Source organism: Drosophila pseudoobscura, chromosome 3 (assembly GCF_009870125.1).
Source record: "Drosophila pseudoobscura strain MV-25-SWS-2005 chromosome 3, UCI_Dpse_MV25, whole genome shotgun sequence".
NCBI lineage: Eukaryota > Metazoa > Arthropoda > Insecta > Diptera > Drosophilidae > Drosophila > Drosophila pseudoobscura.
In genome coordinates, this window is record NC_046680.1 from 12363804 (window position 1) to 12390466 (window position 26663).

Genomic DNA, 26663 nt, shown 5'->3' on the forward strand with positions numbered 1-26663 from the left:
CGGTGCTTGCTCCCTCCCTCTGAGCATCGTTGCCAGTTAGAAATTAAGTCTTAATTGTTGGAACAAAAGTCAGGGCGAGCGAACTTGCTGCCCGGCAGACGACCAGAAAACCAACAAAATCTACAAACAAACAAACAAACGAAAGATGGAAATGAACGACAGACAGAAGCATGGTCTGGGGCCCGGTCTCCGAGCACATTTCAGTTGCCAAACAGACGTCGTAGCGCTCGCTCAGCTGGCGCGGAGATTGGTTTCCGAGTGTTCGGTGTGGTTCGGCGTTCGTTTCGTTTCGTTTTGTTTCGCGTTTCCTGAGTCATTTTCGAATTTCACTTTTAACTGTTTGTAGGCAAGCGCGCCAACTCGAACGTACCGTTACCGCTGCACGTTACGGTTATTTATGTGAGTGAACGAGAGAGGAGAGCAGAGTGGAGTTGTGACCCATCCGCCTATACGATACGATACGATACGATGCGGACTGTGTGCGAGTATTATCAGCACATGGCATGTGCGTGTGGCTCCGCTTTTCTCACGTCCCATCAACTTTGACTTGACCCAGCTTACGCTTGCGCTTATGGACTAACCGTTGTACAATTAAATAACAATTAGATTATAATTATGTCCAAGCACATTTCGCTTGTGCAAAACAAGTTTTTCAGTTTATTCAATTTGTGCGGGTAAAAGTGTTGAGAACAAAAGTGTTCCCCCATAAGTTGATCTCGACTCCGCCAGTGGAGCCAGCCTCAAGCTACGCTTCGCTCCGCTCCGCTCCCATGCGAACGACGCAATTTGCATGCGCGACAAGCCCAAAAGCTTCTCTTCTTTGGGCATGACTCAACATTGAACAATTTTGTCGTATGCGAATGCGTGTTTCTGGGTTCGAGTGTGAGTGTCGCTCAGGAGCAATCATTTCTTGCTCGACTGATAATTTGTACGCTTTTCTTTGGTCTTTTCGGTGTATTTCTTATGGCTGTTGTAACTTGGAAGTGAAAGGTAGACATAGACATTTGTAGACCCATCCCATCCCATTCATGTAGTTTTGATTGCATTTTGAAACGCATATCATAATGGTAGCACATCAGCCCCAGCGCTCCCCCTGAAATCGTCATTCCTTTTCATTTCCATTTCATTCCATTTCGACTCCAACTTTATAATAATAACAATTTGCATAACTTTTCTGTTGCATTGTTGCTTATTCATGCATTCAGTTGGCAATGCAATGAATGTTGTTTCCATTGTTCAAGCTGAGCTGTGTTGTACGTATTGTTGCACTTATGCTATTGAACCCGACATGCCACCGACACGCAGCGCAACTGCAGTCATAATCGCATTAACAACGATCACGAAATTAATTCAATTTCACGAAACGGAGAATACAATGCAATCGAAAATAACAGGGACGACAACAAAATATTTTGAAATGTGGCTCAGACGCCGTGGGTTCACAGAAATTATGTTGAATCTGCATAATTTCGTAATCTTGGCAGCGGGCATATGCACGCTTCGACACGGGCGTGGCCTGGCACTCAGTCAAGGGCGCACTGGATTCGTTTTGCCGCCTTTCCCTGCCACTCCACAGCCAGTGCTAATGAACAGCAGCAGCAGCCGCAGCCCCCTCCGGTCCCGAAACCCGTTTCAATGGCGGCAGCTTTGCCCCGAAAAACCGGACAACAACCCAAAGAGCTGGCTATAGACTCATGCATATAGTTTGTATGTTTGTCCAGAAAATTAGCAATAAAACGAAGTTGGCTTGCAATTCTTTCCGGCCACCAAAGAAAGCCAGACCAGGCCAGGCCAAGCCAAGCCACTGTTGGACTGGGCCATGGACTGGGTCTGGGACTGGGACTAGGACAGGAAAGAGCTTAGAGCATGGAGCTGGCAGGGGGCCCAGGCCCAACTGTGCAACGTCTACGGAATGTCAATGGGGCAAGTCAACGACTGACACTTTAAGGTGCGCATATCCGGCGCGTCGCTCCATATGGGGAGCAGGCAAAGACAGGGCTGGTCCCAGTCAACACGCCCCCATCATAATCGATGATGATCATGATGATGAAGATGATGTTGATGGCACACCTGCGTGATGACGGCATTGACAACGAGTTCGTCGCCTCGTCTGGATGACGCTGTCTATTATAGGAAGATTACCGTATCCGTCTAAGCCGCTAACTGGCTGTGGCTCTGGCTTTGGCTCTGAGTGATGTGTTGGCGAGGCGTCTCAATTGCCTACACTCCACAACACAAGATCGTGGGCTATTATTCGAGTATTACCTCCGTAATGGAGCTCTCACTGAATGGGGTGGGCTGTAGATGATCAACCACTTAAATGGTCATTTCGGGGATACTCCTGCTTCTTCAGTCTTCAAGTGGCCCAATCTACACTTTGACTTTGTAGTGCAGTGTAATTGATTAAATGATTTAATTTTAGTTCGGCTTGGCTTGGCGAGCACACAAATTCATTTGTCATGACATAAGGCAACAGGTACTCGGCGGCAAGCGGCAACTGTTGTACTACATTGTCAATATTTGAGCACGAGCTTCGTATCGCCCGTAAATATTGGTTTAGGGTCAAATATTTGCTTGGCTAGCGCCGCAGGGCCCAACAAAAGATTTGGGCAACGAACTGGCTTTGTAGAAAAGTGAAAATCTTCTAGAGAATATGGCACAGGCCGTTAGCTCTCGAGAGCTCGCGACACTCGAGAGAGTGAATGCGTGTGTGTGTGTGAAACAAGTTCGTTGCCTAAGTCTTTTGTTGGACGAGTATATCGAACACCTTGACTCGTCTCAAACACAAACGCTTGGCACTCATTCGAATTCTCATTTCAGCATCAACCTAGCATGACAAGGCTCAATTAGGCCGCCTAACGCTTTCATCCAACCACCAAACACCAAGCACCAAGCCCCAGCAGCGGTCTGGACTCAAAACTCATTCAGACATAAACCAAGATCTAGAACTAGAGCTTCTTCCCGCCACGCATCGCACCACTGACCTCCTGCGGGCGAGCCAAGGCCGGCAGCAGCTGGCGGTTGAGCAGGCTTACCATCTCCATCTCCCTTCCCAACGCCACATTTCTCTGCATTTCTCTGAGCTGAACCATCTTCTAATACCATCTTCTGCCGAAACCTCAACCGCAACCGAAACCGAAACACGAATAAAATGAATTATCAGAAGGCCAGTGAAAAGCATTCGCCGTCCTCATTGAAGCAGAGGCCGTCGGGCAACAGCGGCAGCATACAAAACTTTTGGAACGAACGCATTATGGAGCGCTTTATAAAGGCAAATCTATTCATTATATGCTGCGTGGTGGCTGTTCTATTGCTGGTGAGTAGTACAATGGGATCGATATCCAGCCGTGTGTCAGAGTGAAATAAATACAAGATACCTTAATATTAGGATACTTTAGCTACCAAAATATCACCAATTAAATAGACAGATAGATACAATCCTCCTACCCCTTCTATTCGAATATCTGGCAGTCGGAATGCTATGTGGCTGTTTTTACCCCAGTATAGGCACTACTTGGTGATATATGACCATCATATTATTGGTATGTCTCTCCTCCGCACACCTGTCCGCATGTCTGTCCATTCGTCGGTTGTCTCCTCAACTGGCGGCTGTCCGTGAACCACTACTCGTATCAGTGTGTAAACATTTTTGCCCCATTAAGTGAAAATGAAATGAAATCGTTTTTGTGCATCGTGCAAAATGTACAAATTTCATCTTTTTTTGTTGTTTTTGTTTTGCTCTCTGTTTGTGCTGTCAGAGGGGGGTCCGTGCAGGAGAGGGGGCTCATTAATTGATTGATGGATGATTGTGGAGCAAAGATGTCTCCGGTTTTTGTTCCGCCACATCGCGTCGTCATCACATCTTCTCTTGCCATCGCATGATTTATGTTTTCGCTTTTCTTTTGCGATTGTGGGTTAATTTCCATTTCTCTTTTCGTTTGCCCCCACCCGACCACGGCAGATTGTCTACCTGGGGGCCTTCTCGTGTGAGGTCTCGTGGATACTGGAGGCCCATGGAGAGCTTCCCTTCGCCGCCTACACCCTGTGCACCCTCTACTTTGTGATGTTCGTGGCGACCACGATCCTGATCCACGGTCTGGTCAGCGGTCTGTGCTGGCCCCTGTTCGCCTGGTCAGGCATCATTGGCATTCTCTCCATCCCGGAGCTGGTCTTTGTGATGATCATGACCACGCAGCACTGGGTAAGTGAGCGCAATAGGAATCCGCTAGAACTGTTCCGTAATTTCCATCTTTATTTCGAATGATTTTAGGGCCTGCAGTCGGTGCACGGACTGACGGAGCTAACCTCGTACCTGATCCGCCTGATCATCAACTGCTTGGCGTTGATCTGCGTAATACCCACGGGAATTCGGTGGCGCCGCGAGACGCAGGTGCTCAGCCAGCTGCAGGGCCTGGCCACGCGGCTATCTCTGCAGACCCCGGCACCCAGCGTGCCCATGACCAAGGCGGACTCTAGGCGTTCCAGTCAGCGGCTGAGTGGCTTCGAGAATGCCGGCTATCAGCTGTGCGATGAAACGGCCAAGCTGCCCCTGGGCCCCGGCTTGGGGATGGGACTGAGCAACCAGTGCGGCGGTGGCAGCCAGGCCTATGGCTCCCAGAACGAGTTCAATGCCAGCATGTTTGCCCCGGCCTTGGCCCAACAGTTCAACAACGCCGCCCAGATGCAGCGTGCGGCAGGAGGAGGTGGAGGAGGACCGCCGGGACATCGCGCCCAGTCTCTGATGGACTTGCGCTGCACCTTGCCGGGAATGTACAACCCCCGGCACGTCCTGGACACAGAGGACAAGAATGCCAAGTACTTCAACATAACCATCGACGACCTTAAGAACAATCTGCAGGACTCGCATCGGCCGTCGCCACCCTCACTCATCGGCTCGGCCAGCAACGATCCCATCTACTGCTCCATCGAGCCGAAGCAGATGACCCCACCGCCTGCCCAACAGCGTTCGCAACACGGACATCGCCCTAGGGGCAGCCACAAGCAGCCGCCGCCGGGCCAGCTCTCGAGGAACTGCATCTCCCTGGAGAACCTGGAAGGAATCAACAAGGTGCAGAATGACCTGAATGCCTACGGCAACAACCTGCTGCAGAACTACACGCAGCAGCAGCAGTACTACCTGGCCATGCTGCTCAATCCCCTCCACCAGCAACAGCAACAGCAGATGCAGCAACTGCAACAGCACCACCACCAGGCGGCAGGGGGCATCTACCGCAGGCCGTCCACCTGCAGCTCGATCGGTGGATTCACCGGAACGGTGCTCGCCCAGCCGCGGCGCGGCTCCCACCACAGCCAGCAGATGCAGTACTACGGGGGCTTTGGGTATGCCAACTATGCCAATCCCTACATCACGGCCAACAGCAAGCTGTCGCTGGGCAACGAGTCCGACGACTACCGCAAGTACCGCGATGTGGCCCTGTAGGCGGTCCAGGTCCAGTCCAGTCCAGTCCAGTCAGCGCTTAGATTAAGCTTATATTATATGTATATTGTAGGACATGCTCTAATTAGAATGAGATTCCTCGGAATAACGACCAAAGAGCCACAAACTAACTCAGTTTCCGTTCGCAAACCAACAATTGAGGAGGCAACGGCAAACTCCAGAAACTTGTTGAAATCATCGACTAACTAATTAGCAACATCAACTAGATGTACTCTAAGTTTAGGCGTAAGCATCGACAGCGAACATTCATCGTTTAATATTGTAGCTAGGAATACGAATACGAATACGAATAACAATACTCGATTACTCGAACTGATCGGCAGTCCCAACCATTCACAGACAGATCGAAAACTGTACATATGTGTAATTAAAAGCAATCATGTTTCACTTAAAGCCCAACAGATCGGCCAGGGGATTGTCGCCAGAGCTGGCTGGAATGGTTGTTGCAGTGCGGGTTCTGCTAGGAGCGGGCTTACTCGCATTGTGGGGCAGAGGCTGAGGCTTGGCCTGCTTGCTCGTCGCAGCTCCTCCGAATAGATCATCGTCGTCTTCATCGTCGCTAAAGAGGGTATTGCTCTTGCTCGACTGGGCAGGCACGATCTTTTTCTTAGGAGCAATCTTCGCCGGCACCTTGAAGTCCTCATCCTCGTCGCTGCTAAACAGAGAAGCTGCTGGCGGTTTGGAGGGCACCTTGGCCTGGACAGAGGGCAGTGGGGCGGACGCTGCTGCACTGGCAAACAAATCATCATCGTCATCGCTCTCATCGAACAACTTGGCTGGTCTCACCGCCAGCGTATGTGCTTTGGGCTGTATGTAATCCTCTGGCGGCTCACTGGGCAGACGAGTAGTCAGTACCTTAGCTTTAGGAGCTCCCATAGTCTTAGCGGCAGGAATCACCTGGCTTTCCGCTGATGAAACGGTTTGTATCGCAGCCGGCACTGTCTTAGCAGTAGCAAAAAGGTCCTCATCTTCATCATCACTGTCCAAAAAAGATCGTACCAGTTTGGCCAGAGTCGGTGTCTTTTTTGGAGCTGTTGCTGTAGATTGTGGAGCTACCTCAGCCGTTGGCTGCTGCCCCTCTGCCAGCACACTCTTGGCGTAGTTCTCTTTCCTGCCCTGCCTGGTCGATGGTCGCCTCCGAGCCGGTCCTCGAGCCCGTGTTTTGTTCACGTGTTGAAGGCCATTATCCCCGCCACTGGGTGTGAAGTCCTCATTGGGCCTGGGTGAGGTGGCACTCGATGGGTTAGCACCTGATGTTGATACCTCTGCTTCTTGTGTAGGAGACGCAGGCTCCTGCTTCTTTGGGAACTTGGGCAGGCCTCCTCCGGTGCCAGGAAGCAAAGCCTGAACATTGATGTTGATATTGGGCATCTTCAGTTTCTTCACGGGAGATGTGGGAGCAGACAAGTTAGATGCTTCTTGTACCTTGCTGCGGTCTACTTCATCGGATGGTTCTTCTTGATGCTCCTCCTCCACGATGGAAGGTTTGGTGGGATTGCTTTTCTCTACGGCTCCTGCTCTAGCCGTTTCACTGAAGTCATCATAGAAAATCGTATGGATCCGGGTTGTGTGCGAAGGAACATCGATGGGATGTGCTGCAGCATGCTTCTGACTCTCAGCAGAGTCGTCATCGTCATCGGGTGGCACATCGCTGAACAAACCAATAGCCCCATGGTCGCCGGGAGTCGCTGCCGAGCTCTTGTTTGCAACGGGAATCTTGGGCAGCGCCGGCTCAAAGAAGTCCTGCTCGTTCTCAAACATTTTCGAGGCACTCAAGCTGCTGAGGCTGCTGCTGCCTAGTGTCTGGAAGAACTCGCTGTCATCCGGAGGCTCCTCGGAGAAAAGACTTGTGTAGTTCTGCATGATTTGCTGGGCAGCATCGATGTCAGCTTCAGGTTCCGTCGTAGAGACTTTGGATGTTTTATTTGTGATATCAGCCACCATAGTTATGATAGGGTCTTCATCGTCATCCAGGTCATCCGGCGGAGGGGTCTCTGAGACAGGTGCTCCGATTTTCGGGCTGCCAAATAGATCAGCCATGACATCGACTTTGTCTTTGTTGGGAATTTCATCTTCTGTTTTGTTCGGTGGCTCCGGAGTTGGCAGGATTGTCTCTGGCAGTTTCAGTGGCTTAATTTCTTTGTCCAACTCTTGTGGCTCAATCTCTTTACTTATTTCCATGGCACCAGCAGCAGCATCTTCTGACTTGGGCTTTGCTGTGCTCATAAATGAATCATCATCGCTGAAATCTTCGTTAAACAAGTCAGCCGTTTCGCATGCAACTACTTGCACCCTGCTAACCTGCTGAGGGTTCGATTTCTCTTCAATAATCTCAATGGATGCTGGGGGTTTTTGGTGAATATATCCGTTCTCCGATAATACTTCTTGTTTCTTCTCTTCAATTTCCTGCGCTGGCTGGGCTTTTTCTTGAACAATCTCAACAGGTTCCTTTAATTTCTCCGTTTTGGTTTCAGCTTCTCTCGCTTCTGATGGTTCCCCGCCCCTGGCAAATAAGTTCTTGGACTTTGGAGTTCCGAATAGGTCCTCATCCTGGATGTCATCAAAAAGATCTTTCTTTCGAGCCATAGGCGTTTCTGTTTTCTTTTCAACTAACAGATCTTCCTCTTTTTTGTTCTCCTGGACTTCAATGGGTTTCTTCTTTGAGCCAAACAAATCAGTGACATCATACTGGTCGTCATCATCAAACAGAGAGTTTTTCCCAACTAATCTCTCTGAGAGTTTGTTCGGCTGCATCGATGGCTTGACAAATATATCATCTATATCCAAATCATCGTCATCGAATAGGGAGGATTTAAGTTTTTGTTCTGGTGGCTTTGGTTTGGGGGAAAAGGAGCTTAGGAAGTCATCTTCCAGATCATCATCAAAAAGAGACTTTGGCAACGGTTTCGCAGACTTTTTGGGAGGATTTTCAATCGACGTGGCACTCAAAGATGACGGCCCGTCATTAAAGATGGCCCTAGACAGATCATTGGTCGCATCATTAAGCGGAGTCTGCGTTGGAATGGGACTCAACGGTGGACTGTCATCAAAGAGATTAACAGTTTTGGGCCTGGGCTGAGTTAATACAATCTCATTGATCTGCTTGGGAGTGTCCTGTTTGATTGCTTGAACCACTTCGGGCAACTTGTTTCGTTGATGCGATGTACCAGCGGATGTAGAGTTGTTTCCCGACTTGGTCTGCACCTTGTCCACGATTTCAGACATTAAAGAGTTGAATTCATCATCATTAAAGAGATTTATAGGCTTGCGCTTAATTGGGCTGGGATTAGCCTCAGTTTTCTTGGGAATTTGTGGGGGCACAGCTTCGTCGAATAGCCCTGGCGGTGGGTGATGGACTGTGCTGCTGTTGCTGGAGCTCAGAGAGGCCTCCGATGCAATTGGCAAGCGAGCAGCTGTATTCCTGTGGCCAATGGCAGGCGACGATCTGGGCGAGGATGAAGTAGACGGCGGATCATCGCTTGGCGGTGATTGCCGAAGGGCAGCAAACAAGTCACGTTCATGGGGATTCCGTTGACTGCTTATAATTGGACGTGGCTGTGTCCTATTGGCAACAGCTTCCCTTGGCTGGTCAGCAGGGGCTAAGATAGGAGCTGCATTGGCAGGAATCTGAAGCTTAGGTGGGGACACAACTACCGGCCCCATGGTCGCCGAGGCCAAGGAGGAAGAGTCGGATAGCTGTGGCTGCACGAATTTGTTCCCTTGCGTAGGTGTTTTACTAGACACTGACTCCCTCTCATCCGATGAGCTGGAGGAGAATTCCTCCGACTTCTCATCATCGCTGTTCTCTTTGCTATCATAGAGTCCAGCATACTTGTGCTCCTGCCATTCCCTAGAGCCAATAATGTAGGGCAAGGGAATGGCATCGTACGGGTTCTTGGCGCGAAAGATTGTTCTGTCGATTAGAATAGTTAATAAGGAGTGCATCTTTATAAACACAACCCACATACGTAGAATCAACTGGCGCATCGTCGTCGTCCGAATCGGGCACGTCAATGGTCACCGGCTCAAAGTTCTTGCGAAACATTCGCAGATTGTTTTCTAGAAATTCTTTCGACATTTCCTCGGAACTTTTTGGGAGAGGCTCAGGCTGCAAGCAAATATTGATCATAAACAGTTCTCCAAGGAAAATTCATTGGCTGATGGCACCTTCTTCTTCTTTTCTGCAGGCATCTGAAAGTCGTCATCGTCAACCTCCTGCACCCGATACTCCACAAACTGTTGCCCGAACTGAAGAGAGCGCAGGCTGTTGGTAGCATTGCTCATCGCTATATCGGCTTCCTTGACACTAGTTTCGAATTCTCTTAGATTCCGAGTGGTCCGTTCCCCTCGTTCGTGTAGGTTCTGGGCAAAAAATATTTAATTAGTTTGCTGATAAGCCGAGTCAGTTGCTCGAACCTGGGAGATGCGCTTCATTAGAGCCAGGAGAGCACAATCGCCAGCAAAGTTCCATTCTGGCGCCTGGGCAGTTATATCTGCAATTTCAGAATCTATATCCATTGTCAGTCAAACACAGAGTGCAGATTCAAAATTAAATAATAACAATGCAAAACAAAGAGAAGGAAAAATTAACAACACAGCAGTGATGAGCGCCGTTCACTTAACTGCTACTTGTTGCTACTTAAAATCACTGCTGATCGAAGTGATACTAGGGAAAGAGGAAACGTGGTAAGGATACTGGCAACTAAGATTTCGAATCTAATTTCTCTTTCCTTGTTAATGTACATGATACAGTCATTTTATATCTCGGTTGAAAAGTTACTTTTATTCACGGTTACGAATAGACGTTACTGCGACATTAAAATACTATCGCTTATCTCTTTCCAGCAGCTGTTTTTCTATCGCTATCGATAAGTTCAATTGATAACACGTGTTGTGCCCGTCCGCATTTATTTAATATTATTAGAAGTTTTTAAAAATAAAATGGCTATGCTGGCAGAACCACGTCGCCGCAAACGGTACAATTTGTGCCCGCGCGGCAAGGCCCTGTACGAAGGTAAAGTCCTCGAAATCAAATGGTAACAAAAATGACTGAATGCTGGATATTTTGCAGATGATGCTCGCTTTGGCACCAAAATGCTCGAGAAAATGGGATGGTCCAAAGGAAAAGGTCTCGGCGCCAACGAGGACGGCCAACGGGACTTCGTTCGTGTTCGCTTGAAGAACGACGCTGAAGGATTGGGCTTCGAGGCAAGAGATGATCAGTGGACCGTTCATGAGGAGGGATTCAGTGGACTCCTTAAATCGCTCAATGGTGGCACTGATGAAACCAATGGTACAAACGGAGCGGCCTCCGCATCTGAAGATGAGGCTAGACCAATGGGGTTTGGGTTTAAAGCTGCAGAACCAGAAGAGCCGCCCAAAAAGAAGCTCAAAGAGAGGATCAGTGGCATATCGCTGGAGGAGGCGTCAAAGGCGAGCAAGGCGCGTGTGCACTACAAGAAATTCACACGGGGTAAGGATTTATCGCAGTACAGCGAAAAGGACCTGGCCAATATATTCGGCAAAAAGGCCACCGAAGAGATTGACGCACCAGTAAAGATAGAACTAACTCAAGTGGAGGAAAAGGAGATAAATCCCAATTTTAGTGGTGTGACAACAGTAGCCACTGGACTTTCTGTCCATGATTACTTCAAACAAAAATTGGAAGCCATGAAAAATAAGATCAAAAATGGAAGTGGAAATACCCTTACGCAAAGCCCTCGCACTGATGAGGAGGTCCAGACAGAGAGCGCCCAAAGTGAGCCTATCAAAAAAAAGAAGAAAAAGGACAAGGAGAGAACGGCCAAAGTGCCTGCTGAGGAGGAAGAAAATGTTGAGCCTAAGCAAAAGAAAAAGAAGTCGAAACGTGCCTCCGACCAACAAGTTGAGCAGTCAGATACAACTGCAGAAGACAAACCAGTGGAAGTAGTATCTTTACATGAAACGTCTGCCAAAACTAAAAAGAAATCAAAGGAAACGAGGGAGACCATTGCAAATGTTTTAGAAGAAGAGTCCTTAAAGAAGAAAAAGAAGTCAAGGAAAGACAAGAAAGTCGCCGAGACCAAGGAGGATGCAGAATCCGAAGCTGCGACAGCCGTTCCAGATGACTCTGAGAATACCTCTCCGTCCAAGAGTAAAAAGAAGAAAAGATCGAAAGAAACAGTTGATAGCCTTTCAGAGCCTGTGGGGGAGGAAACAAACAAAGCCTCGGGCAATACGCCAGAAGATAAAAACGAATCCCCAGAAGCACCACTAAAAAAGAAAAAGAAGTCGAAGAAAGTCGTGGAGGAAGAGGAGCAATCAGTGACGCCTGTTCTCGATAAAGCTGAAAAATCCTCCAAGAAAAAGAACAAGTTGGGTCGCGATGTACCTGAAGATTCTGCCCCAGCAGCTGTCACAGGAAAGAAGCACAAGGACTCAGTAAGTGCTGAACCCAAATCATCCGGCGATAAAAGCGATCAATCAGCCGATGAAGATCAGCATGAGGAGCTCTTATCTCTGGACGAAATAAAAGAAAAAATCAAATCATTCAATATTTATACCATCTCTCAATTTTGCGCAGACAAATTCCAAATGTTTGATATGAATGCGTTTCGAGAATCGTCGCTGGCTGAAATAACAGGCTACGGGTGCAGCGCGAACATGGAGTTGAGGGTAGAGGAGATGAAGAACGACGACAAGCGAATTATGGACCTTTGGAAGAATGAATCGTATGCTAGCTATAAGAAATCTGACAGATTTACAAACACCAGATATCCGAATCAGGTGAAGCGCACGACGCTACGGGCCGTGAAGAAAAGATTCGCATTTCAGGCCATTTGATTAGGGCAAAACGAAATATATGTAATTCAACGTTATTCTTAATACGATTTGTTTGTACATAAACAACTTAATTAAGTTTATTTTAAGCTTCATGCTCTACATTTTAATGTGTAACGCCGATAATTAAACTGAACTACATATGCCCCGCAAAGCTGTGCCATAATCTTCAGTCTTATTCATAGAACCAAGATGCGGCGTGACTCTGGTGGGATATGCACTCCACTCAACTCCCCCTTTAGTCTGCGCTTGAATGTTAGGTACTCTCGCTGGTGCTGGTACTTGTGTAGTGTACTAATATCAATGGGGTGCGTTGCCGCCTTAAAGCTAATCATGAAATACCAACACGCTTAAGACTAGTCTGGCGTCCCACGATTCGCTAGACGGCGCGAACGGCGCAGTGGTCTTTTGTCCTGATCGGAGCTCTGCTGACGTTTCTCCGACCGATTGGCGTTGTTTCGATTAAAGTTGTTCAAATGAACGTGTGAGTCCCACTGCGAGAGAGATACAACCATAGAAAAATGATTCCACATGTACACCAGATGTGTTTTTGGCAACTTACCGATCCAGACACGATTTCCGAGCGCACTGGATGCCAGTCCAAGTCTCTTACCACATTCCTGTGCCCCTCAATAGCCTCTTTGATCCTGCCAGTCAGCACGTCGTAGACTGTAACCGATACGCAATTAAAGCTATTTCAATTTCTTCTTCATTTTGCCCACTCACTAATAATGCGTCCCGTAGAACATCCTGTGTAGATGAAACGCTGTCCAGTCTGTTCCAAGGGCGAGAACTTGGCGCGCAGCAGTGTTTTGGTTACTCTATGACCACGATAAGTCATTATACTGGAATCCCCGTCCATAGCCTTGCGGGGATCGTAAACTGCAAAAGAATACAATCATAAACAAGAAACAAACAAAAATAGGGCTGGGAAATGTCCCTTAATCCTTACATGACTGTGGCACCCGATTCCAGCGATAGTCCCACATCGAAAGATCCAGTCGCTCTTGCCTGGTCCTGCTGCAATTTCGCGTATTGCTGGGCTGTCTCAAGTCCCACAGTTTAATGCTTTGATCTTTGGAATTGGAAAGTACATAATAGCCGTCGTTGCGGGAATCAATGTAGGTGATTCCGTCGTAGTGTCCAACCAGGGAGACCACCGCTCTGGACAGTTCCCGAGAGCGAAATGAGGTGCGCAAATCGAATACCTTAATTAGTCCGTCATCGCAGCCAGCGATTATCACATTTGGATTCTTATCATGAAGGTAACTGACGGAGTTCACGTCAGTGCCAGGCATCCGATGAGTGCGCAAGATTTGGGTGGCCCTCGTTTGAATGTCTGTAACGATGACCATGGAATTGTTACTGCCACCAATGATGGTGTCGCCCGTAGGCGAGTACCGAAGCGAGAATATCGCAAGTCGCAGATTGGGCAGCCCGTGGACATCAATCCATTGGCAGTCGTCCTCAGTGCCATTCACAGGCATTATGAAAACTGCAAGAAAATGCAAGTAAAATCAGATTAGTAATTCCTGCTCTGTGTTGCAAACATATGGTTCTATTTATAATGACCTCTTCCAGAGTAAAAAAGGGCATACAACTTACATGAGCGGGACCATGTGCTGTATGCAAAGTTCTGCCCATTCGGACTGAAGTCAGCATCTATAATGCTCCATTCGACGTCGCGTGCTCTGATGCGATTGAGTAGATGGTAGGTGCCCTTCGCCCCGTCATAGATGCGCACGAAGCCATCTGCAACAGGTAATACGTGTTTAGCGAGGTGAAACTTGACCGTTGTGTCAACCCATTCTGACCTTGGCAGGCAATCAAGAGTTTGTCCCCACTCTTATCAAACTTGGTCACAAACACCTTCGAGTCCAGCGACATCAGACGCAAGGACTTCTTATTTGGTATATACAGATTGGATATATAGCGCTGCTGGTTCTGCGAGAACGAGGCAGTGCCAGGCGCGGCCAGGCCATTTTCACGCTGCTGCAGGGCGTGCAGGAGATTCCAGCGATCGTTCAATGGCTTGCTGGCGAAACCACTCAAAGCCCTTATCTCTTTGTACATGTCGGAGCCCTGCAAATTCATGAAGTACTCGTTAGTCTCGAATGAAAGCTGGAGTATTTCATGATTACTTGAAACTTTTGCAGGTTTGGCTCCCCCCGTATTTTGGGCAATTGGTTTGTGTGATAGCACGTATTACGCATTTCCAACTCCATTGCGTTTACAGTAAAGTTAATGTAATTGTTGATGTCACTGTTGTCTGAAGAATCATCGTCGTCACTTAGAAGACCCACTTGATTTCCCATTCTATGTTTTTTTTCCAAATGGGAATTATTTTCTTTTTGTTATTAAATCTACAGTTTTAAGAAGTTGGACTTTTGTCCGAAACGTTAAAATAATAGTAAACGCGTATCGCATGCGGTCTTACTTTTTGGTATATTTTTGTGTGATAGTTCCCAGAGATCTTCCGCTCTGGGAGCTGTCAGCTTAGGTTGGGAACTATCGCATTCGCGCTCGCTGTTCCTTTTTTGGTTCTAGCAAAAACAGAAAACGATTTTTTTATAATAAACTATAATTTATAAGTTGCAGTCTTATCACAATCAAAATGCAGCTTGACGGAATGGAATGGAATACTTCCTCTCGCACAGGACGGCCTGGAAGATGTACATATTGTATACATTTCTGTGTGCGATATATTCGGTAAGGTGTTGTTTGTCGCCAATTCCCAGCGAATATAAGAGCTATAGCAACCAAATGTAGAGACTCCAGTCATAGAACGCTGTTAGAAGTGCATTTCACAATGCTGTCCCGCCCCCAATCAACCATTTTACAGATATTAAAAAACTACGCAATTGAAAATAAACCGGGGACTTACAATTATTATTTTAAATAATGTATACTTTTATGAAATTTCATTTTATTTCTATCTTTCTGGCGCATATTGTGGGTATTTTTGAAATGGTTTTTATGAAGGGTGACGACTTTCTCTGCTGCATACCGTCTCCTCCTCCCTACAGCTACGGTAAAAATCATTGTATATAGCATCTACGGTAACAGATAAAACAGTCCAAACTTTTCTAGAAGCATTTGAAATTGAAAGCTGATCTTCGGTACCCCACCTTATGTAGTTATACTATGCGTTAAAATACACGCATTTGCGGTGATGAACAAAAGGGGAGGGTGGGCTTTAGACTTCAAGACCAGTCCAATCAAGACTGCAATGCAAAGATAGCATGAAAATATATATAACGATAAATAAGTATTAGTAGCCGTATTCACAGTGCATCAGTACAAATAAAATTTGGTCAGTTCGACTAGAAAGCCAAACTGTAGCCATATATTTCTTTCGCTCGCATTGCCTGCTTTTTTGATAAGGCTTTTATGGTTGGTTTGAATTCGACTATCGGACTCCTAAGAGCGGGATGGATGGCCGCACCTATAAATAATTCTACCATGGTTCGTGGAATTCGATCTGAGCCGAGCTTTGTTTGCTATTATTCGAGAAAGCTACATAGCTAGAAAAAGCTTGGCTCAAAGCGATCTCGACAACAAGCGTGGTTGGTTGGAACGGTCGGTCCAACTCGAATCTTGCAACTGTGTGAGTTGTGTGTGCGTGTGTGGTGTTGTGTCTCTCTCTCCCTACCGTTGTGTCTGTGTTTGGTAATGAAATTTGGTTACATTCCCAATCTGAAACTTGCTTGGCTCTTCTCGGCCTAAACACACAAAAAATGCCAAAAATGTAATAAACCAAAACGCAGAGCCGGAATTCCTCACACCATTTGATCAACTCTGCCGTGTTCTGTGCTCAGTGAGCGTGTGTGTGCGTGTGTGTGTGCTTGGATTTTGTTGCTACACCAGCTCGTGGCGTTTGTGTGCGTGCGTGTGTGTGGAATTGATCATAAATACTTTTGCACAACGCGCCCCTCCACAATTCCAGAAGAAAGTTGTTTAGCATATGCGTTGGTCCAGAGGCGCATAGACCCCGGGCAGAGCGGAAAGGAAGGGAAGTGGGACCAGCGGCAGCAGCAGCAGCAGCAGCACTGCCAATAAGTATGTCAAAAAGGGCCTAGAACTGCAGCAACACACAAGGCCCGCACCAGCTACCAGCTACATATGTATATCGCGTGTGTATAATCAAGGCGAAATAATAAAAATAGTAATGAAGAAAGAGAAATAATTTACAAACAAAAAACTGGAACGCGCGAGCCAGACTCGAAAAAGTGAAAGATTGCAAGCTGACGTTTGACGTTGAAGCAGAGCAGAGGCTGAGGCTGAGGCTGAAACTGTGGTTAACTGGAGTGACGTCGTAGTCTCTCAGTCATGGCCTAAGCACACAGATACATACATACACACACATGCACACCCGTTTGGATGCAGGGGGGATGGTTAGAAGCCACCACCTGTCATGGGCGCTGGCTGCACACCGCTTCCGTTCCCTCTGCTCTGCCCATTCTATTCCAGAGCATAGTTCCAGTGTCACTTCCACTTCCACTGTCAGTGCTGCAGTTTCCAATTACCGTTTTGCGACTCATAAATAATTTTCGGTGTTTGTGCTTCTACTTTATTGCCAGCTTGTTTTGGGCGATTTCTAAAAGCATTCCATTGTGCCATTCAATTAGCACACAAGTGCCTGAAGTCTGCCGATTTGTCCAACTAATTCTCGTACATATGTACATATGTAGTTTCTCTTGTTATCCGCTTCGTTTTGGGATCTTCATATGTACATACATATATACTAGGTAAATATATATATTCATCCCCCTACTCTTTCTGCATTCATCTTAAAGTGACGCAATCATTTGAATATTATTTCGATTCCTATGATTGTTTCACTCTCTGGCGGAATAACCAGTTGCTTGCTGTCTGGCTGTTCGTTTCGTTGTTGTTTCGTTGCATTTATCAAATCTCTCGTATCGTGGCTCTTGAATGCTATTAGCTCTGGCAATTATGCCAATTCAAGTTCATTATACTGCTGCTGTTGCTGCTGCGGCCGCTGCCTCTGCCGTTTACTGTTATTATTGGGTATTTATTTAATTGTCATTGTTAGCGCTTCGACCGCAGCCCGAAACGAAACGAAAGACTTAGGCAACGAACCCGCTCGACCAAAAATCTAAAACTGACGCTCGCTCGCCGCCAATCCCGATCGTTTATCAATTTATTTAAATGATTTCTGATTGCAAGCAATTGTTTAAGTCGAGCCACTTTCGTTTTCCTTTATTTTGCGCCTCAGCCTTTGTCTTTTGCCATCATTTATTTATGTTTCCAGCATTCCAACCGCACTCGGATGGAAAAGAAAGCTGGAAAGAACGCTAGTTGCCGACTAGATCATACCCACTAGACTAGACCCCTATCAGTTACACTATCTATTGATGGCATTAAGATGTCCACTTGTTTTCCATATCCAGCCTTAAAGTTATAGACTCTGAAGCACGTCCTATTGTCTGGTGTCTCAGACACATTCACGTAAAACCAGTATACCCCTTGACCAATACGAGTATAGGGTGTAGTGGCTACCGAACAGTGGACAGACAATATGATGCCTCTGACAGGTATGCGAAATTCTATGCACCTCCTCCTCGTGTTCTGTAGATAGAGCAGACACTTCTCTTTTCTTCGCTTCTCGTCTCAGTCACACCCAAGTGACCATCGTGGCATGACGTGTGATGTAAGTCTCACGAGGCGTTTTGTCAAAGCCGCCCCCTAAGCTAACTGGCGGGCCAGTAGGAGGAAGGGCAGGGCTCCTTCTCAGCATTATGGATATTCATATCCATATCCACAGCCATGTTCATGTCCATTACAATTATCATTACACGCTAATTATGTCAAAAGCAATGTCTAATTGGGCCATTCAATCACACCGATTGTGATCGCATCAACGGATCATACGCTTTTCGCTTGTCGCCCTCGTGGGCGTTTCCATTCATGGCTTGCAAGTTGTTGATTGATATTCGATTGCGGGGGCTGGACAAGAAAACTATTCCATTCCGGCTTGTAGTTCAGTTACTCATCGCTGTGGAAAGAGGTGGAATAAGTGGAAAGAGGTGACAATGGAAACTTTAGGAAGTTCTTCGGCCCGTTCTCCAACTCACTATCTCCTCACATTCGATGTGGCCCATCGAGATCGAGAGCAGGCCGTCCGTCAAAAGCGGAACAAAATTTAATTCACAGCCAATCACAGTAATTTTGTGTTACAAAATATCTTAACGGCCTTCGCCGCATTAGCATTTGCATTTTCCAACTCTTCCATCTTTCAATCTTTCCATTTTCCATTAGTGCTGGAGCCCAAGTTGGAGCTGGCATGCCATCCGCCAGCCGCCAGCCGCCGTTCGACGGGGGCTCGGGCCAGCAACCTTCGGTGGGAGATGGCGGCGAGGTGACTATGCAACACACTCCCCCTCCCGATCCACTGGCTCAACGCTTAACGTTCATTAAACTTGAAAAGAAAGCAAAACGATGACTCTGACGAGGCTTCGACTACGACTCTGACTTCGACTTCCACTTGCAGTTTTGGCTTTGTCTGAGCCGAGCCGCATTTGTTTTAATTTTGGTCAAAGCCGCAGCCGCAACAACAACAGTTACAGCCACAATAACATTCAATTAAAGTTACATGCACTTGCCTCGAGGCGCATACCCGTAGATACAATATGCGAGCACTCGCATATGCTTTTTTCCACTTCAATTTAATTGTTGCAACTCAACAACAAATACAACACGAATAAAAACCGAAAGAAAACAACAATCGCGTCAATTAATCAAATGGAAAATGCAACTTTTGCCGGTGCCAGGCGGCTGTTGAAGGCGGTTCGGCGGTTCGTTCGTGCCCCAACACCAAAAGCAACAAGTTCAGCTGTGGCACGTTCAGGCAGGCTCTGGTTCGCAGCGCGAGGTCAATGGCAAGGCGAAATACCCGAAACCCAGGCCCAGCCGAACCTGTGGCCCTTTTCGCCCCATTCAGGCCGGAGCCAAAAATGAATCCATTCCGCCTCTTGTCCACTTAATTAAAATTCATTAATAATCTGTTCACAGTTGTCCACAAAGCAGCCAAAGAGCCAAAAAAAATGAAAGTTTTGGCTCAGACGCCTGCGCAGAAACCAAAGTTTGTGTGGCTTTGACTTTGACTGGGGATTGGGGATTGGGGTTTGGGATGGGGCTTGGGGATGGGGCTTTGGCTGTTGACCAGTTTTGGTCTGGGCCAAAATCTAATCTCAACTTAAATAGGAAATATGTCTCCCACTCAGCCAGTAATCAATTTGGTCATTTCTTGGTTGTTTCTGTGGCACAGCAGCTTCTGCCAGCAGCGGACGTATGATGAGGATGAGCGGCTGCTGATGACGAATGACGAACTGAAAGTGTCGCCCCCAGAACCAGCTCGACGGACCACAAACTAGCACCTTGCTCGGAAGCTGAGTCTGTGGCTGCAGAACAGATACGACTCCGAGTGAAATTAGAAGAGGAAAAGAAAAGTGACAAATCCAACTGGCGACTGGCATTTGGCAACTGGCAACTGGCGGAACCTGTCCCCGAATCCAACGCACACACAGAAGGAGAGCTGGAGAGAGGCTGGCAGCAGGCAGAAGGCAGCAGCAGCATGTATCGCCCAAATTTCTACGAGTCGACGTGCCTGCGGTGCAGCGAGACCGTCTATCAGGTGGATCGTGTGGGGCCACTCAAGGATTTCACATTCTTTCATTCCGGTTGCTTCAAGTGCGTCCACTGCGGCACCAAGCTAACGCTCAAGACATATTTCAATAATCAACACAAGCAGGATGACAAAGAGGTAAGTGCCACAGACGAAGACACGAAAGACTCGGGCGACAAACGCGTCAAGCAAACAAATATTTGCAAGTATTTGCACAGCTGCAAAATGCAGCAAAATGCAATATGCAAAAGTGCAGTTCGAATTTCGAACGACTCTACGACACTTTTCCGTGCCCATGCATAATAATAAATAACTCTGTTATTGCGCTCTGCCGCAGCAGAAATGTGTGTCAGTGCGGTCTGTCTGTCATCCAAATGCATATATCGTACATACATATATATATACATAAGTGTGCATTTATGTACACGCGTGTACAGTGCGTATCGCAGCAATAAGACTGCTCAGCTGCAGTAATCTTATGGAATATGGCAGAAGATTATTTCTTATAATTATCTTCAATTCCTTCAATAATTATAATTATCAATTCGAAACACATTTTCTATGTCAGCCTCCATAACCATAGATCGTTGACATTCCAAGCACGAAACGCACTGTGCTTTGGGGTATACCTATATTGCCACCTGCTGTGTGTAGGTGCAGCGGTTGGTGTTTCATTTGCAAGTGTCTCGAATCTTGGGGTCTGCTCACGCACTCGAGCCGAAACCGAATATGGCTAATGGGGTATATTGATTTGGACAGTAGATAGATACAAATTATAATGATTCGACAGTATCTTCATCTGAAAGGAATCTCTCAAAGAAAGGCCTTAATTGGTACCAAATTGTAATTCGGTTGCCGAGCACAAAGACCGGGCAATGACAAATCATTTCTCGCACCTAGAAACATCCCAGTTGTCAGTCAATTAATGCTGTATTAACCTTTCCATCAACTCTTTCTTGTGCAGGTCTATTGCAGTTCCCATGTACCAAAGAGCGGACCCGGTCATCTCGACCAGACGGCGGTGGGCATTCGCCAGGCCTTGAATGCGCCGCGAACGAGCAAGTTCGTGAACGAACAGATACGGGGCACGCGCACCGAGATCGACGGTGAGTAGGGGCTACAATTGATTCCTCATGGCCCAAGGCCTGGCTGACCGTTCTCCGGGCTCCGGCTGGTTCTGTTTTGCAGGTGCCCCACTGGGTGGTTCGCGTCAATCCACGCCTAACGGCTACGTCGGCCGCGAGGTCAACTCCCCGTCGCAGAACGAATCCGACTACAAGTACGGCCGCTTCGACGCCAGTGCCCTCCACATCGCCCATGCCCTGAAGCAGACGGAGGTCCAGAAGGCCTACAACAAGGCGCGCGAGAAGCCGATTGATTTCTACCTGGTAAGTGACCATAGTTGATGGAAGCAGACCCAGACTCCACTCTGCCCCAAGAAGTGGCCGCAAATTAAGAGATTATTTAGTGCAGAACATGTAATGAAATTTTAAGTGGCTAGCGGGCCGCCGGCTGGTCAAGTGTGTATCCCCCGTCTCTGCGTCTTGTTCTCTCTAGTTCTCTCCGAGCTCCAGCGGTTGTGCAATGCTTCTGCGAGTACGAGCATGTGCACAGCCTAATTAATGCACTGCCAGCCAACGCAGAGTCATGATTATGTAGGCTAGTGTGCTATTTGCACCTGACTGAGGGGTTGCGTTGCCCAAGTTGGGCCAGCAAGAAGCCCAAGAGAACCAAGAAAGAGAGACTATCCACGGGGTCTGGGCAGATATATGTCTCTTCTGATCATTCTGCCATCTTCAGCACAGACAATATATATCAAGATTATATGTATGTAGTCTATAGGTTTCGCAGCAGTACGACTACCATTAGTGTGCAATGATTTAAGCAACACCCAAACTAATCTAGTTGGGGGAAATCCACGCAGAGATTTCCATTCGAGTGGGGGAGGGGGTGATCACGATCGCCCAGCTTGATTATAATTTATTATCATGCTGCATCGGGTCCAGGTCTACGACTAATCTGGCTGGCTAATCTCCGCATGATGCTTGGGTGAAAGCATTATAATCGCATTCAAATCGCACAAGTTTTGCTTTTCTTTGCCACTGCCATTGCAAATGCCAAAAACCGATTTTTCTTTCACTTTCGAGAATGCCACACGCGAGTGGCCAGCAGCATCAGCGTCAGCAGCACCACCAACAAATATTTTTATTGCAACGCTCAATTTAACAAATTTCGAACAGGTGTCTGATGGCGGCGTACACCACCGCAACAGCCCCAGCCACAACAAACAAACCACAAGAAATATATATATAGATATATGTACATATGTAAAAAATTGCATGCATGCAATCATTAAAAATTTTCCATGTTTTACAACTGCCACGCACACTCCCTCCCTCACACACCACACTCCAAACACCTGAGCCTGCGCCTGTGTCTGCGTCTAAGCCCTGGGCGGGCACACTATTTTGGACAGCAGTGTGGCTGCCTGGAAGCATAGATTTCCATATACGGATACAAGTACAGCAGTGGCAGTGCCAGTGGCAGGGGCAGTGGCAGACACAGGCACGGACGAGACAATGCCGTCACCGTCACTTGTTTTTCCGGCTGCGCTTGCGTTCGTTCGGTAAATCTAAATTATGCGCACCACAGTGAAAGTAACGGCAAGCGAAGCTTTTGCCAGCGACAGCTTTTCTCGTCAGAGCGTCATTCTGGTGGCGAAGCTTGCGCTCCTCCTATACTGAGCTCTCTCCTCTGCCCGCTCTCCCTCTCTTGGGTGGTGATGTCTCCAGACAAGCCCAGCCCAGCCCTTATGCAATGCACGCGTTTTTAAACGCCATGTAATCGCCGTGTAATTTGGCGCGCCGATTCCATATAAAACTCTCACGCAGCCGCAACGGCAGCGGGGCAGGCAGGCAGCAATCCCACAGACACTTCCTCATAGCTGAAAGCTTTTTGCGCATTTCTGTCCAACGCCAATTTTACAATTTATGCCACCGTTTTGGGCTTTTTTTGTTGTTGCTGCTGCTGTTGCTGTTTTTTCTGTTGTTTGTGTGGCCGCTTGCGCAATAATTAATTTCAACATTTTTAGACTTTCGTTTTCGTTCGGTTTTGATTTGATTTGGTTTTGCTTTTGCTTTCGATACTCTGCACTTCTCTATTTCAATTTTTTCGCCTTTGTCACCGTGGGCGTCGCATAACTGTATGTACGTCTATGTGCTGCTGCTCGGCTTGTGTTCACATTGAAAATCTACTTTAAGCCGCTCACGCAATTCCACCCCCATCCGCTGGCCAGCGCAGCGCTCTGCCCATTGTCAATGGGGCTTTGAACCATTTAGTGGCTGGCCGGTGCTTATTACTTGATTTGCTTTTGTTTCATATTGTTATTGTTTTGATCTTGACATTGAGTTTCGGCTTTAATTACACCTTGTACGGCCCGTTGCATGGCGCTAAATGCTACTCGCATGCGGAAGCTACTCGTATTATTTTTCCGGAGCTTTTAAACTGTATTTAGTCGAAAAAACGGTCAGAATGTTAGTCGGGATATTTCTAAGCATATTTTCGGGAGGGAGATTACCTGTCGACTTTATGGTGACATTTAGGATCGAAGTTCCATTTTGCTGCAGGGGTAGTACCGGGCATACATAACTAATTTGTGGAAATTGAGTGCAGCCCGCTGATGCGTAATGACGGCCGAGAACACTGCGAATGAGGTAACAACCATACCATTTGTGGCATTGCCTGAGAAAACATTAGCCAGATTAGCGGTCACAGAGAGCGGGCGCACAGACCCGCAATTATTATTGCACAAATGCAAACAGCAACGGTACATCCAATTGATGGCCAGCCAGCCACAATTATCGACGGAGAGACGTCCACTTATCGATGGGCGCACGCATTGCGTGGCGAATGTGTGGGCGGGATGGATGGGGCGCTGGCGGCAGATGCAACTGCAGCTGGAGGCGGGGCTGGGCCGGGGCCTAATGCCAGACATTTAGCCGGGTCTGGTGGCAGCTCAGGCGTGCCATTATAATTAGCCAAGTTAACAAGCCAAGCATTGCAAAAACAACAAACCAAACGCTCGAAATGCATTCGGCGAAAATGCAGATGGATGGATCGTTGCGAAAGCTTTCTCCTAACATCTGTCCCGCCCTTCTGCTTTCAGGCCCGCGAGGAGCAGGCTCACCTGGAGATGAAGCACCGCAAGGAGGAGGACGACTTGTACCGCAGATTCGCGAAGAAGCGCGAGGAGGAGGATCGCAAGATCCAGAGCGAGTTCCAGGACGAGTGGGAGCGCGAGCTGCAGCGCCTGACGCACAAGTTCGAGAAGGAGTTGGCCACCTCACGGCGCAGCCGGGACGAGGCCAATGTTCTAACGCTGCGCCACGAGCAGCAGAAGGAGGACCTGGAGAAGAACATGACCCTGCGCCGGAGCAAGAAGAAGGAGAGCATCACCCGGAAGATGCTGGAGCACGAGCGCTACGAGACCGCCGCCCTCGTGGACAGGCAGTCGAGCGAAATGCTGGAGCTGATCAGCGCCCGTCGCTCCGAGTACATGCAGAGCGAGAGCATCTTCCTGGACGACGAGTTCAGCGAGGGCGCCGTGCCCATCGAGTATCCGCTGAATGCCCCGATTCCAGCACCGCCGGCGGTCAGCAAATTCCAGATCTACACGGACCCCATTGAGTTCGAGGATGTCGATCGCATCGCCATCTCCGTCGCTCAGGAGGACCAGAAGACGTTCACGGACCTGGTGCGCCAGCTGGTGGGACGCTGCACCACCGACATCGAGAAGGCCCGCACCATCTTCCGGTGGATCACGGTCAAAAACCTGAATGCCATGCACTTTGACGACGATCTGCGCGGCGACACGCCCATGGGGCTCCTGCGCGGCATCAAATATGGCACAGAGAGCTATCATGTCCTGTTCAAGCGCCTCTGCAGCTACGCCGGTCTCCACTGTGTCGTCATCAAGGGGTATTCGAAGAGCGCCGGCTACCAGCCCGGGGTGAAGTTCCAGGACTCGCGTTTCCGCAACTCCTGGAACGCCGTCTATGTGGCCGGTGCCTGGCGCTTTGTCCAATGTAACTGGGGAGCCCGCCACCTGGTCAATGCCAAGGAAGCGCCGAAGCAGGGACGCGGCAAGAACGACAGTCTTCGGTGAGTCCAATTAATAGCAGAGATGGAGGGTGTTTGCGTATCTAATCGGTTTTCATCCTTCTTCAGGTACGAGTACGATGACCATTATTTCCTCACCGATCCGCGCGAGTTCATCTACGAGTTCTATCCGTTGCAAGAGGAATGGCAGCTCCTGAAGCGCCCCATCACGTTGCGCGAGTTCGAGAATCTACCCTTTGTGCGGTCGCTATTCTTCCGCTACGGCCTGCACTTTGCCGACGAGGGCTATGGGGCTGTGGTCTTCACGGACGACACTGGAGCGGCCACAGTACGCATCGCCATGCCCACGGACATGCAGAGTTGCCTGATCTTCCACTACAATCTCAAGTTCTACGACAGCGACGAGGAGCTCTCCTACGACGGCGTCTCTCTCAAGAGATTCGTGATGCAGTCGGTGATCGGCAACATCGTGGCCTTCCGCGTGCACGCCCCCTGCTCGGGCGCCTTTCTGCTGGACATCTTTGCCAATGCGGTGACGCCCCAGGAGTATCTAACTGGGGAGCCCATGAAGTTCAAGTCTGTGTGCAAATTCAAGGTGGGTTCCCGTCCCCTGACGTGTATTCCTCCCCTGCTACTGCTAATGGTTGACTTTTTCTTCCGATCAGATCTGCTGCGAGGAGCTGCAGACGGTGATGGTGCCGCTGCCAGACTGTGCCAGCGGAGAATGGGGACCCACAAAGGCCACCCGCCTCTTTGGCCTCATTCCCATCACGCACCAGGTGGGTTAAGTGGTCATATTCTCTGGTAAATATGACAGTGCTCATTCACTTTGTGCTTTCCAGGACCCGCTCATCTTTGCCGGGCGCAGCCTGGATTTGCAATTTCGTATGTCGCGTCCGCTGACAGATTTTATGGCCACGCTGCACAAGAATGGCATCGAGGAAAAGAAGCTGGCGAAGTATGTGACTCACAGCACGCTGGACGACATTGTCACGTTCATCATTAAGTGAGTGCAGAAGGAAATGGAAAATTTAATAGCAATTCAGAGCAATCATTCTCGTTACCCGTTCCCTTACCCGCTTGCAGCTTCCCTGAGGAGGGTCAGTATGGACTCGACATTTACACGCGTGAACTTGGCGCCCCACAGCACCACCATCACCATAACAACAACTCCTCATCCTCCTCCGGCGAGAAACATTTGTTGACGCACTGTTGTAAATATTTAATCAACTCGTCCAAGCGGAATTGATTCGGCTGGGAGGAGGGGGCGGACCTGTAGATGCTCGAATGCATTCCTGGACATTGGACGTTGGAAAGGCGGGAAGCGAATCGGAGCAAAAACACACACAAAATGCAATATTAATTATAGTCTATACTTAAGCGGGAGCTTAACAAATGTTTACCATATCACAAAAGTCCATTATGGAGGTGCTATCTGACAGCAAACTGGCGAAAATTGAAATCCGATGATAACAATGGAGACAACGATGGATGGATGATGACAATCGCAACTTGTAAATACTCTAGACTCTAATCATTAGACCTTAACGATGCCTAGTAATACCAACCCTAAAATCAGTTCTTAATTAAATTGTACATCTACCGATTAATGCTTAATAA

The 26663-nt window shown here is 48.1% G+C and overlaps 5 protein-coding genes across 14 annotated transcripts; 3 read left to right on the top strand and 2 right to left on the bottom strand.

The window, feature by feature from the left end:
* The first annotated feature begins 167 nt into the window (after window positions 1-167).
* On the top strand, window positions 168-5845 carry Rcd6 (Reduction in Cnn dots 6). Of its 4 annotated transcripts, XM_015184460.2 has the most exons (5): window positions 168-399; window positions 985-990; window positions 3164-3316; window positions 3962-4201; window positions 4271-5845. In XM_015184460.2, exons 3-5 carry the CDS (start codon window positions 3254-3256, stop codon window positions 5438-5440), a joined length of 1473 nt encoding a protein of 490 aa, XP_015039946.1. In that variant the 5' UTR covers window positions 168-399; window positions 985-990; window positions 3164-3253; the 3' UTR covers window positions 5441-5845. The 4 variants fall into 4 exon arrangements, with proteins under 4 accessions (XP_015039946.1, XP_033234114.1, XP_015039945.1 ...); XM_033378223.1 differs by lacking the exon at window positions 985-990 and having other exon boundaries at window positions 168-505; window positions 2821-3316; XM_015184459.2 differs by lacking the exon at window positions 985-990 and having other exon boundaries at window positions 2821-3316.
* On the bottom strand, window positions 5693-10097 carry FAM21 (Family with sequence similarity 21). The gene is made up of 4 exons (XM_001360959.4): window positions 9875-10097; window positions 9626-9820; window positions 9427-9566; window positions 5693-9371 (listed from the first exon to the last, which is right to left on the bottom strand). The coding sequence occupies exons 1-4, from the start codon at window positions 9974-9976 to the stop codon at window positions 5843-5845; spliced, it is 3966 nt and encodes a 1321-aa protein (XP_001360996.2). The 5' UTR covers window positions 9977-10097; the 3' UTR covers window positions 5693-5842.
* Window positions 10098-10311: 214 nt separating this feature from the next.
* Window positions 10312-12431, top strand: LOC6898488 (PIN2/TERF1-interacting telomerase inhibitor 1). Of its 2 annotated transcripts, XM_015184461.2 has the most exons (3): window positions 10312-10472; window positions 10530-11878; window positions 12021-12115. In XM_015184461.2, the coding sequence occupies exons 1-3, from the start codon at window positions 10400-10402 to the stop codon at window positions 12042-12044; spliced, it is 1446 nt and encodes a 481-aa protein (XP_015039947.2). In that variant the 5' UTR covers window positions 10312-10399; the 3' UTR covers window positions 12045-12115. The 2 variants fall into 2 exon arrangements, with proteins under 2 accessions (XP_015039947.2, XP_002138530.2); XM_002138494.3 differs by having other exon boundaries at window positions 10530-12431.
* Window positions 12276-14688, bottom strand: LOC4804433 (DDB1- and CUL4-associated factor 11). Its single transcript, XM_001360960.4, has 7 exons — window positions 14419-14688; window positions 14092-14359; window positions 13883-14029; window positions 13230-13772; window positions 13004-13159; window positions 12840-12946; window positions 12276-12771 (listed from the first exon to the last, which is right to left on the bottom strand). The coding sequence occupies exons 1-7, from the start codon at window positions 14590-14592 to the stop codon at window positions 12634-12636; spliced, it is 1533 nt and encodes a 510-aa protein (XP_001360997.2). The 5' UTR covers window positions 14593-14688; the 3' UTR covers window positions 12276-12633.
* Window positions 14689-15714: 1026 nt separating this feature from the next.
* On the top strand, window positions 15715-26653 carry Hil (peptidase hillarin). Of its 6 annotated transcripts, XM_033378220.1 has the most exons (10): window positions 15715-15884; window positions 16858-17025; window positions 19569-20063; window positions 20890-21031; window positions 21114-21313; window positions 24091-25085; window positions 25152-25638; window positions 25709-25822; window positions 25886-26049; window positions 26130-26653. In XM_033378220.1, the coding sequence occupies exons 3-10, from the start codon at window positions 19875-19877 to the stop codon at window positions 26290-26292; spliced, it is 2454 nt and encodes an 817-aa protein (XP_033234111.1). In that variant the 5' UTR covers window positions 15715-15884; window positions 16858-17025; window positions 19569-19874; the 3' UTR covers window positions 26293-26653. The 6 variants fall into 6 exon arrangements, with proteins under 6 accessions (XP_033234111.1, XP_015039948.1, XP_001360998.1 ...); XM_015184462.2 differs by lacking the exon at window positions 16858-17025; XM_001360961.4 differs by lacking the exon at window positions 16858-17025 and having other exon boundaries at window positions 19572-20063.
* The last annotated feature ends 10 nt before the right edge of the window (window positions 26654-26663 follow it).

What these genes read in the sequence shown, in the direction of transcription:
- Hil (XM_033378220.1), top strand. Translation starts at nt 19,875, where the DNA reads ATGTATCGCCCAAATTTCTACGAGTCGACGTGCCTGCGGTGCAGCGAG. An exon ending in CACGCGCACCGAGATCGACG is followed by an intron (nt 21,032 to 21,113) that starts GTGAGTAGGGGC and finishes TCTGTTTTGCAG; the next exon opens with GTGCCCCACTGGGTGGTTCG. An exon ending in AGTCTGTGTGCAAATTCAAG is followed by an intron (nt 25,639 to 25,708) that starts GTGGGTTCCCGT and finishes TCTTCCGATCAG; the next exon opens with ATCTGCTGCGAGGAGCTGCA.
- Rcd6 (XM_033378223.1), top strand. Translation starts at nt 3,152, where the DNA reads ATGAATTATCAGAAGGCCAGTGAAAAGCATTCGCCGTCCTCATTGAAG. An exon ending in TGGTGGCTGTTCTATTGCTG is followed by an intron (nt 3,317 to 3,961) that starts GTGAGTAGTACA and finishes CGACCACGGCAG; the next exon opens with ATTGTCTACCTGGGGGCCTT. An exon ending in TCATGACCACGCAGCACTGG is followed by an intron (nt 4,202 to 4,270) that starts GTAAGTGAGCGC and finishes GAATGATTTTAG; the next exon opens with GGCCTGCAGTCGGTGCACGG.
- LOC6898488 (XM_002138494.3), top strand. Translation starts at nt 10,400, where the DNA reads ATGGCTATGCTGGCAGAACCACGTCGCCGCAAACGGTACAATTTGTGC. An exon ending in CGGCAAGGCCCTGTACGAAG is followed by an intron (nt 10,473 to 10,529) that starts GTAAAGTCCTCG and finishes GATATTTTGCAG; the next exon opens with ATGATGCTCGCTTTGGCACC.
- LOC4804433 (XM_001360960.4), bottom strand. Translation starts at nt 14,592, where the DNA reads ATGGGAAATCAAGTGGGTCTTCTAAGTGACGACGATGATTCTTCAGAC. An exon ending in CAGCACATGGTCCCGCTCAT is followed by an intron (nt 13,773 to 13,882) that starts GTAAGTTGTATG and finishes ATTTTCTTGCAG; the next exon opens with TTTTCATAATGCCTGTGAAT. An exon ending in GAATCGGGTGCCACAGTCAT is followed by an intron (nt 13,160 to 13,229) that starts GTAAGGATTAAG and finishes ATTCTTTTGCAG; the next exon opens with TTTACGATCCCCGCAAGGCT.
- FAM21 (XM_001360959.4), bottom strand. Translation starts at nt 9,976, where the DNA reads ATGGATATAGATTCTGAAATTGCAGATATAACTGCCCAGGCGCCAGAA. An exon ending in CTGCAGAAAAGAAGAAGAAG is followed by an intron (nt 9,567 to 9,625) that starts GTGCCATCAGCC and finishes ATTTGCTTGCAG; the next exon opens with CCTGAGCCTCTCCCAAAAAG. An exon ending in GATGCGCCAGTTGATTCTAC is followed by an intron (nt 9,372 to 9,426) that starts GTATGTGGGTTG and finishes TCTAATCGACAG; the next exon opens with AACAATCTTTCGCGCCAAGA.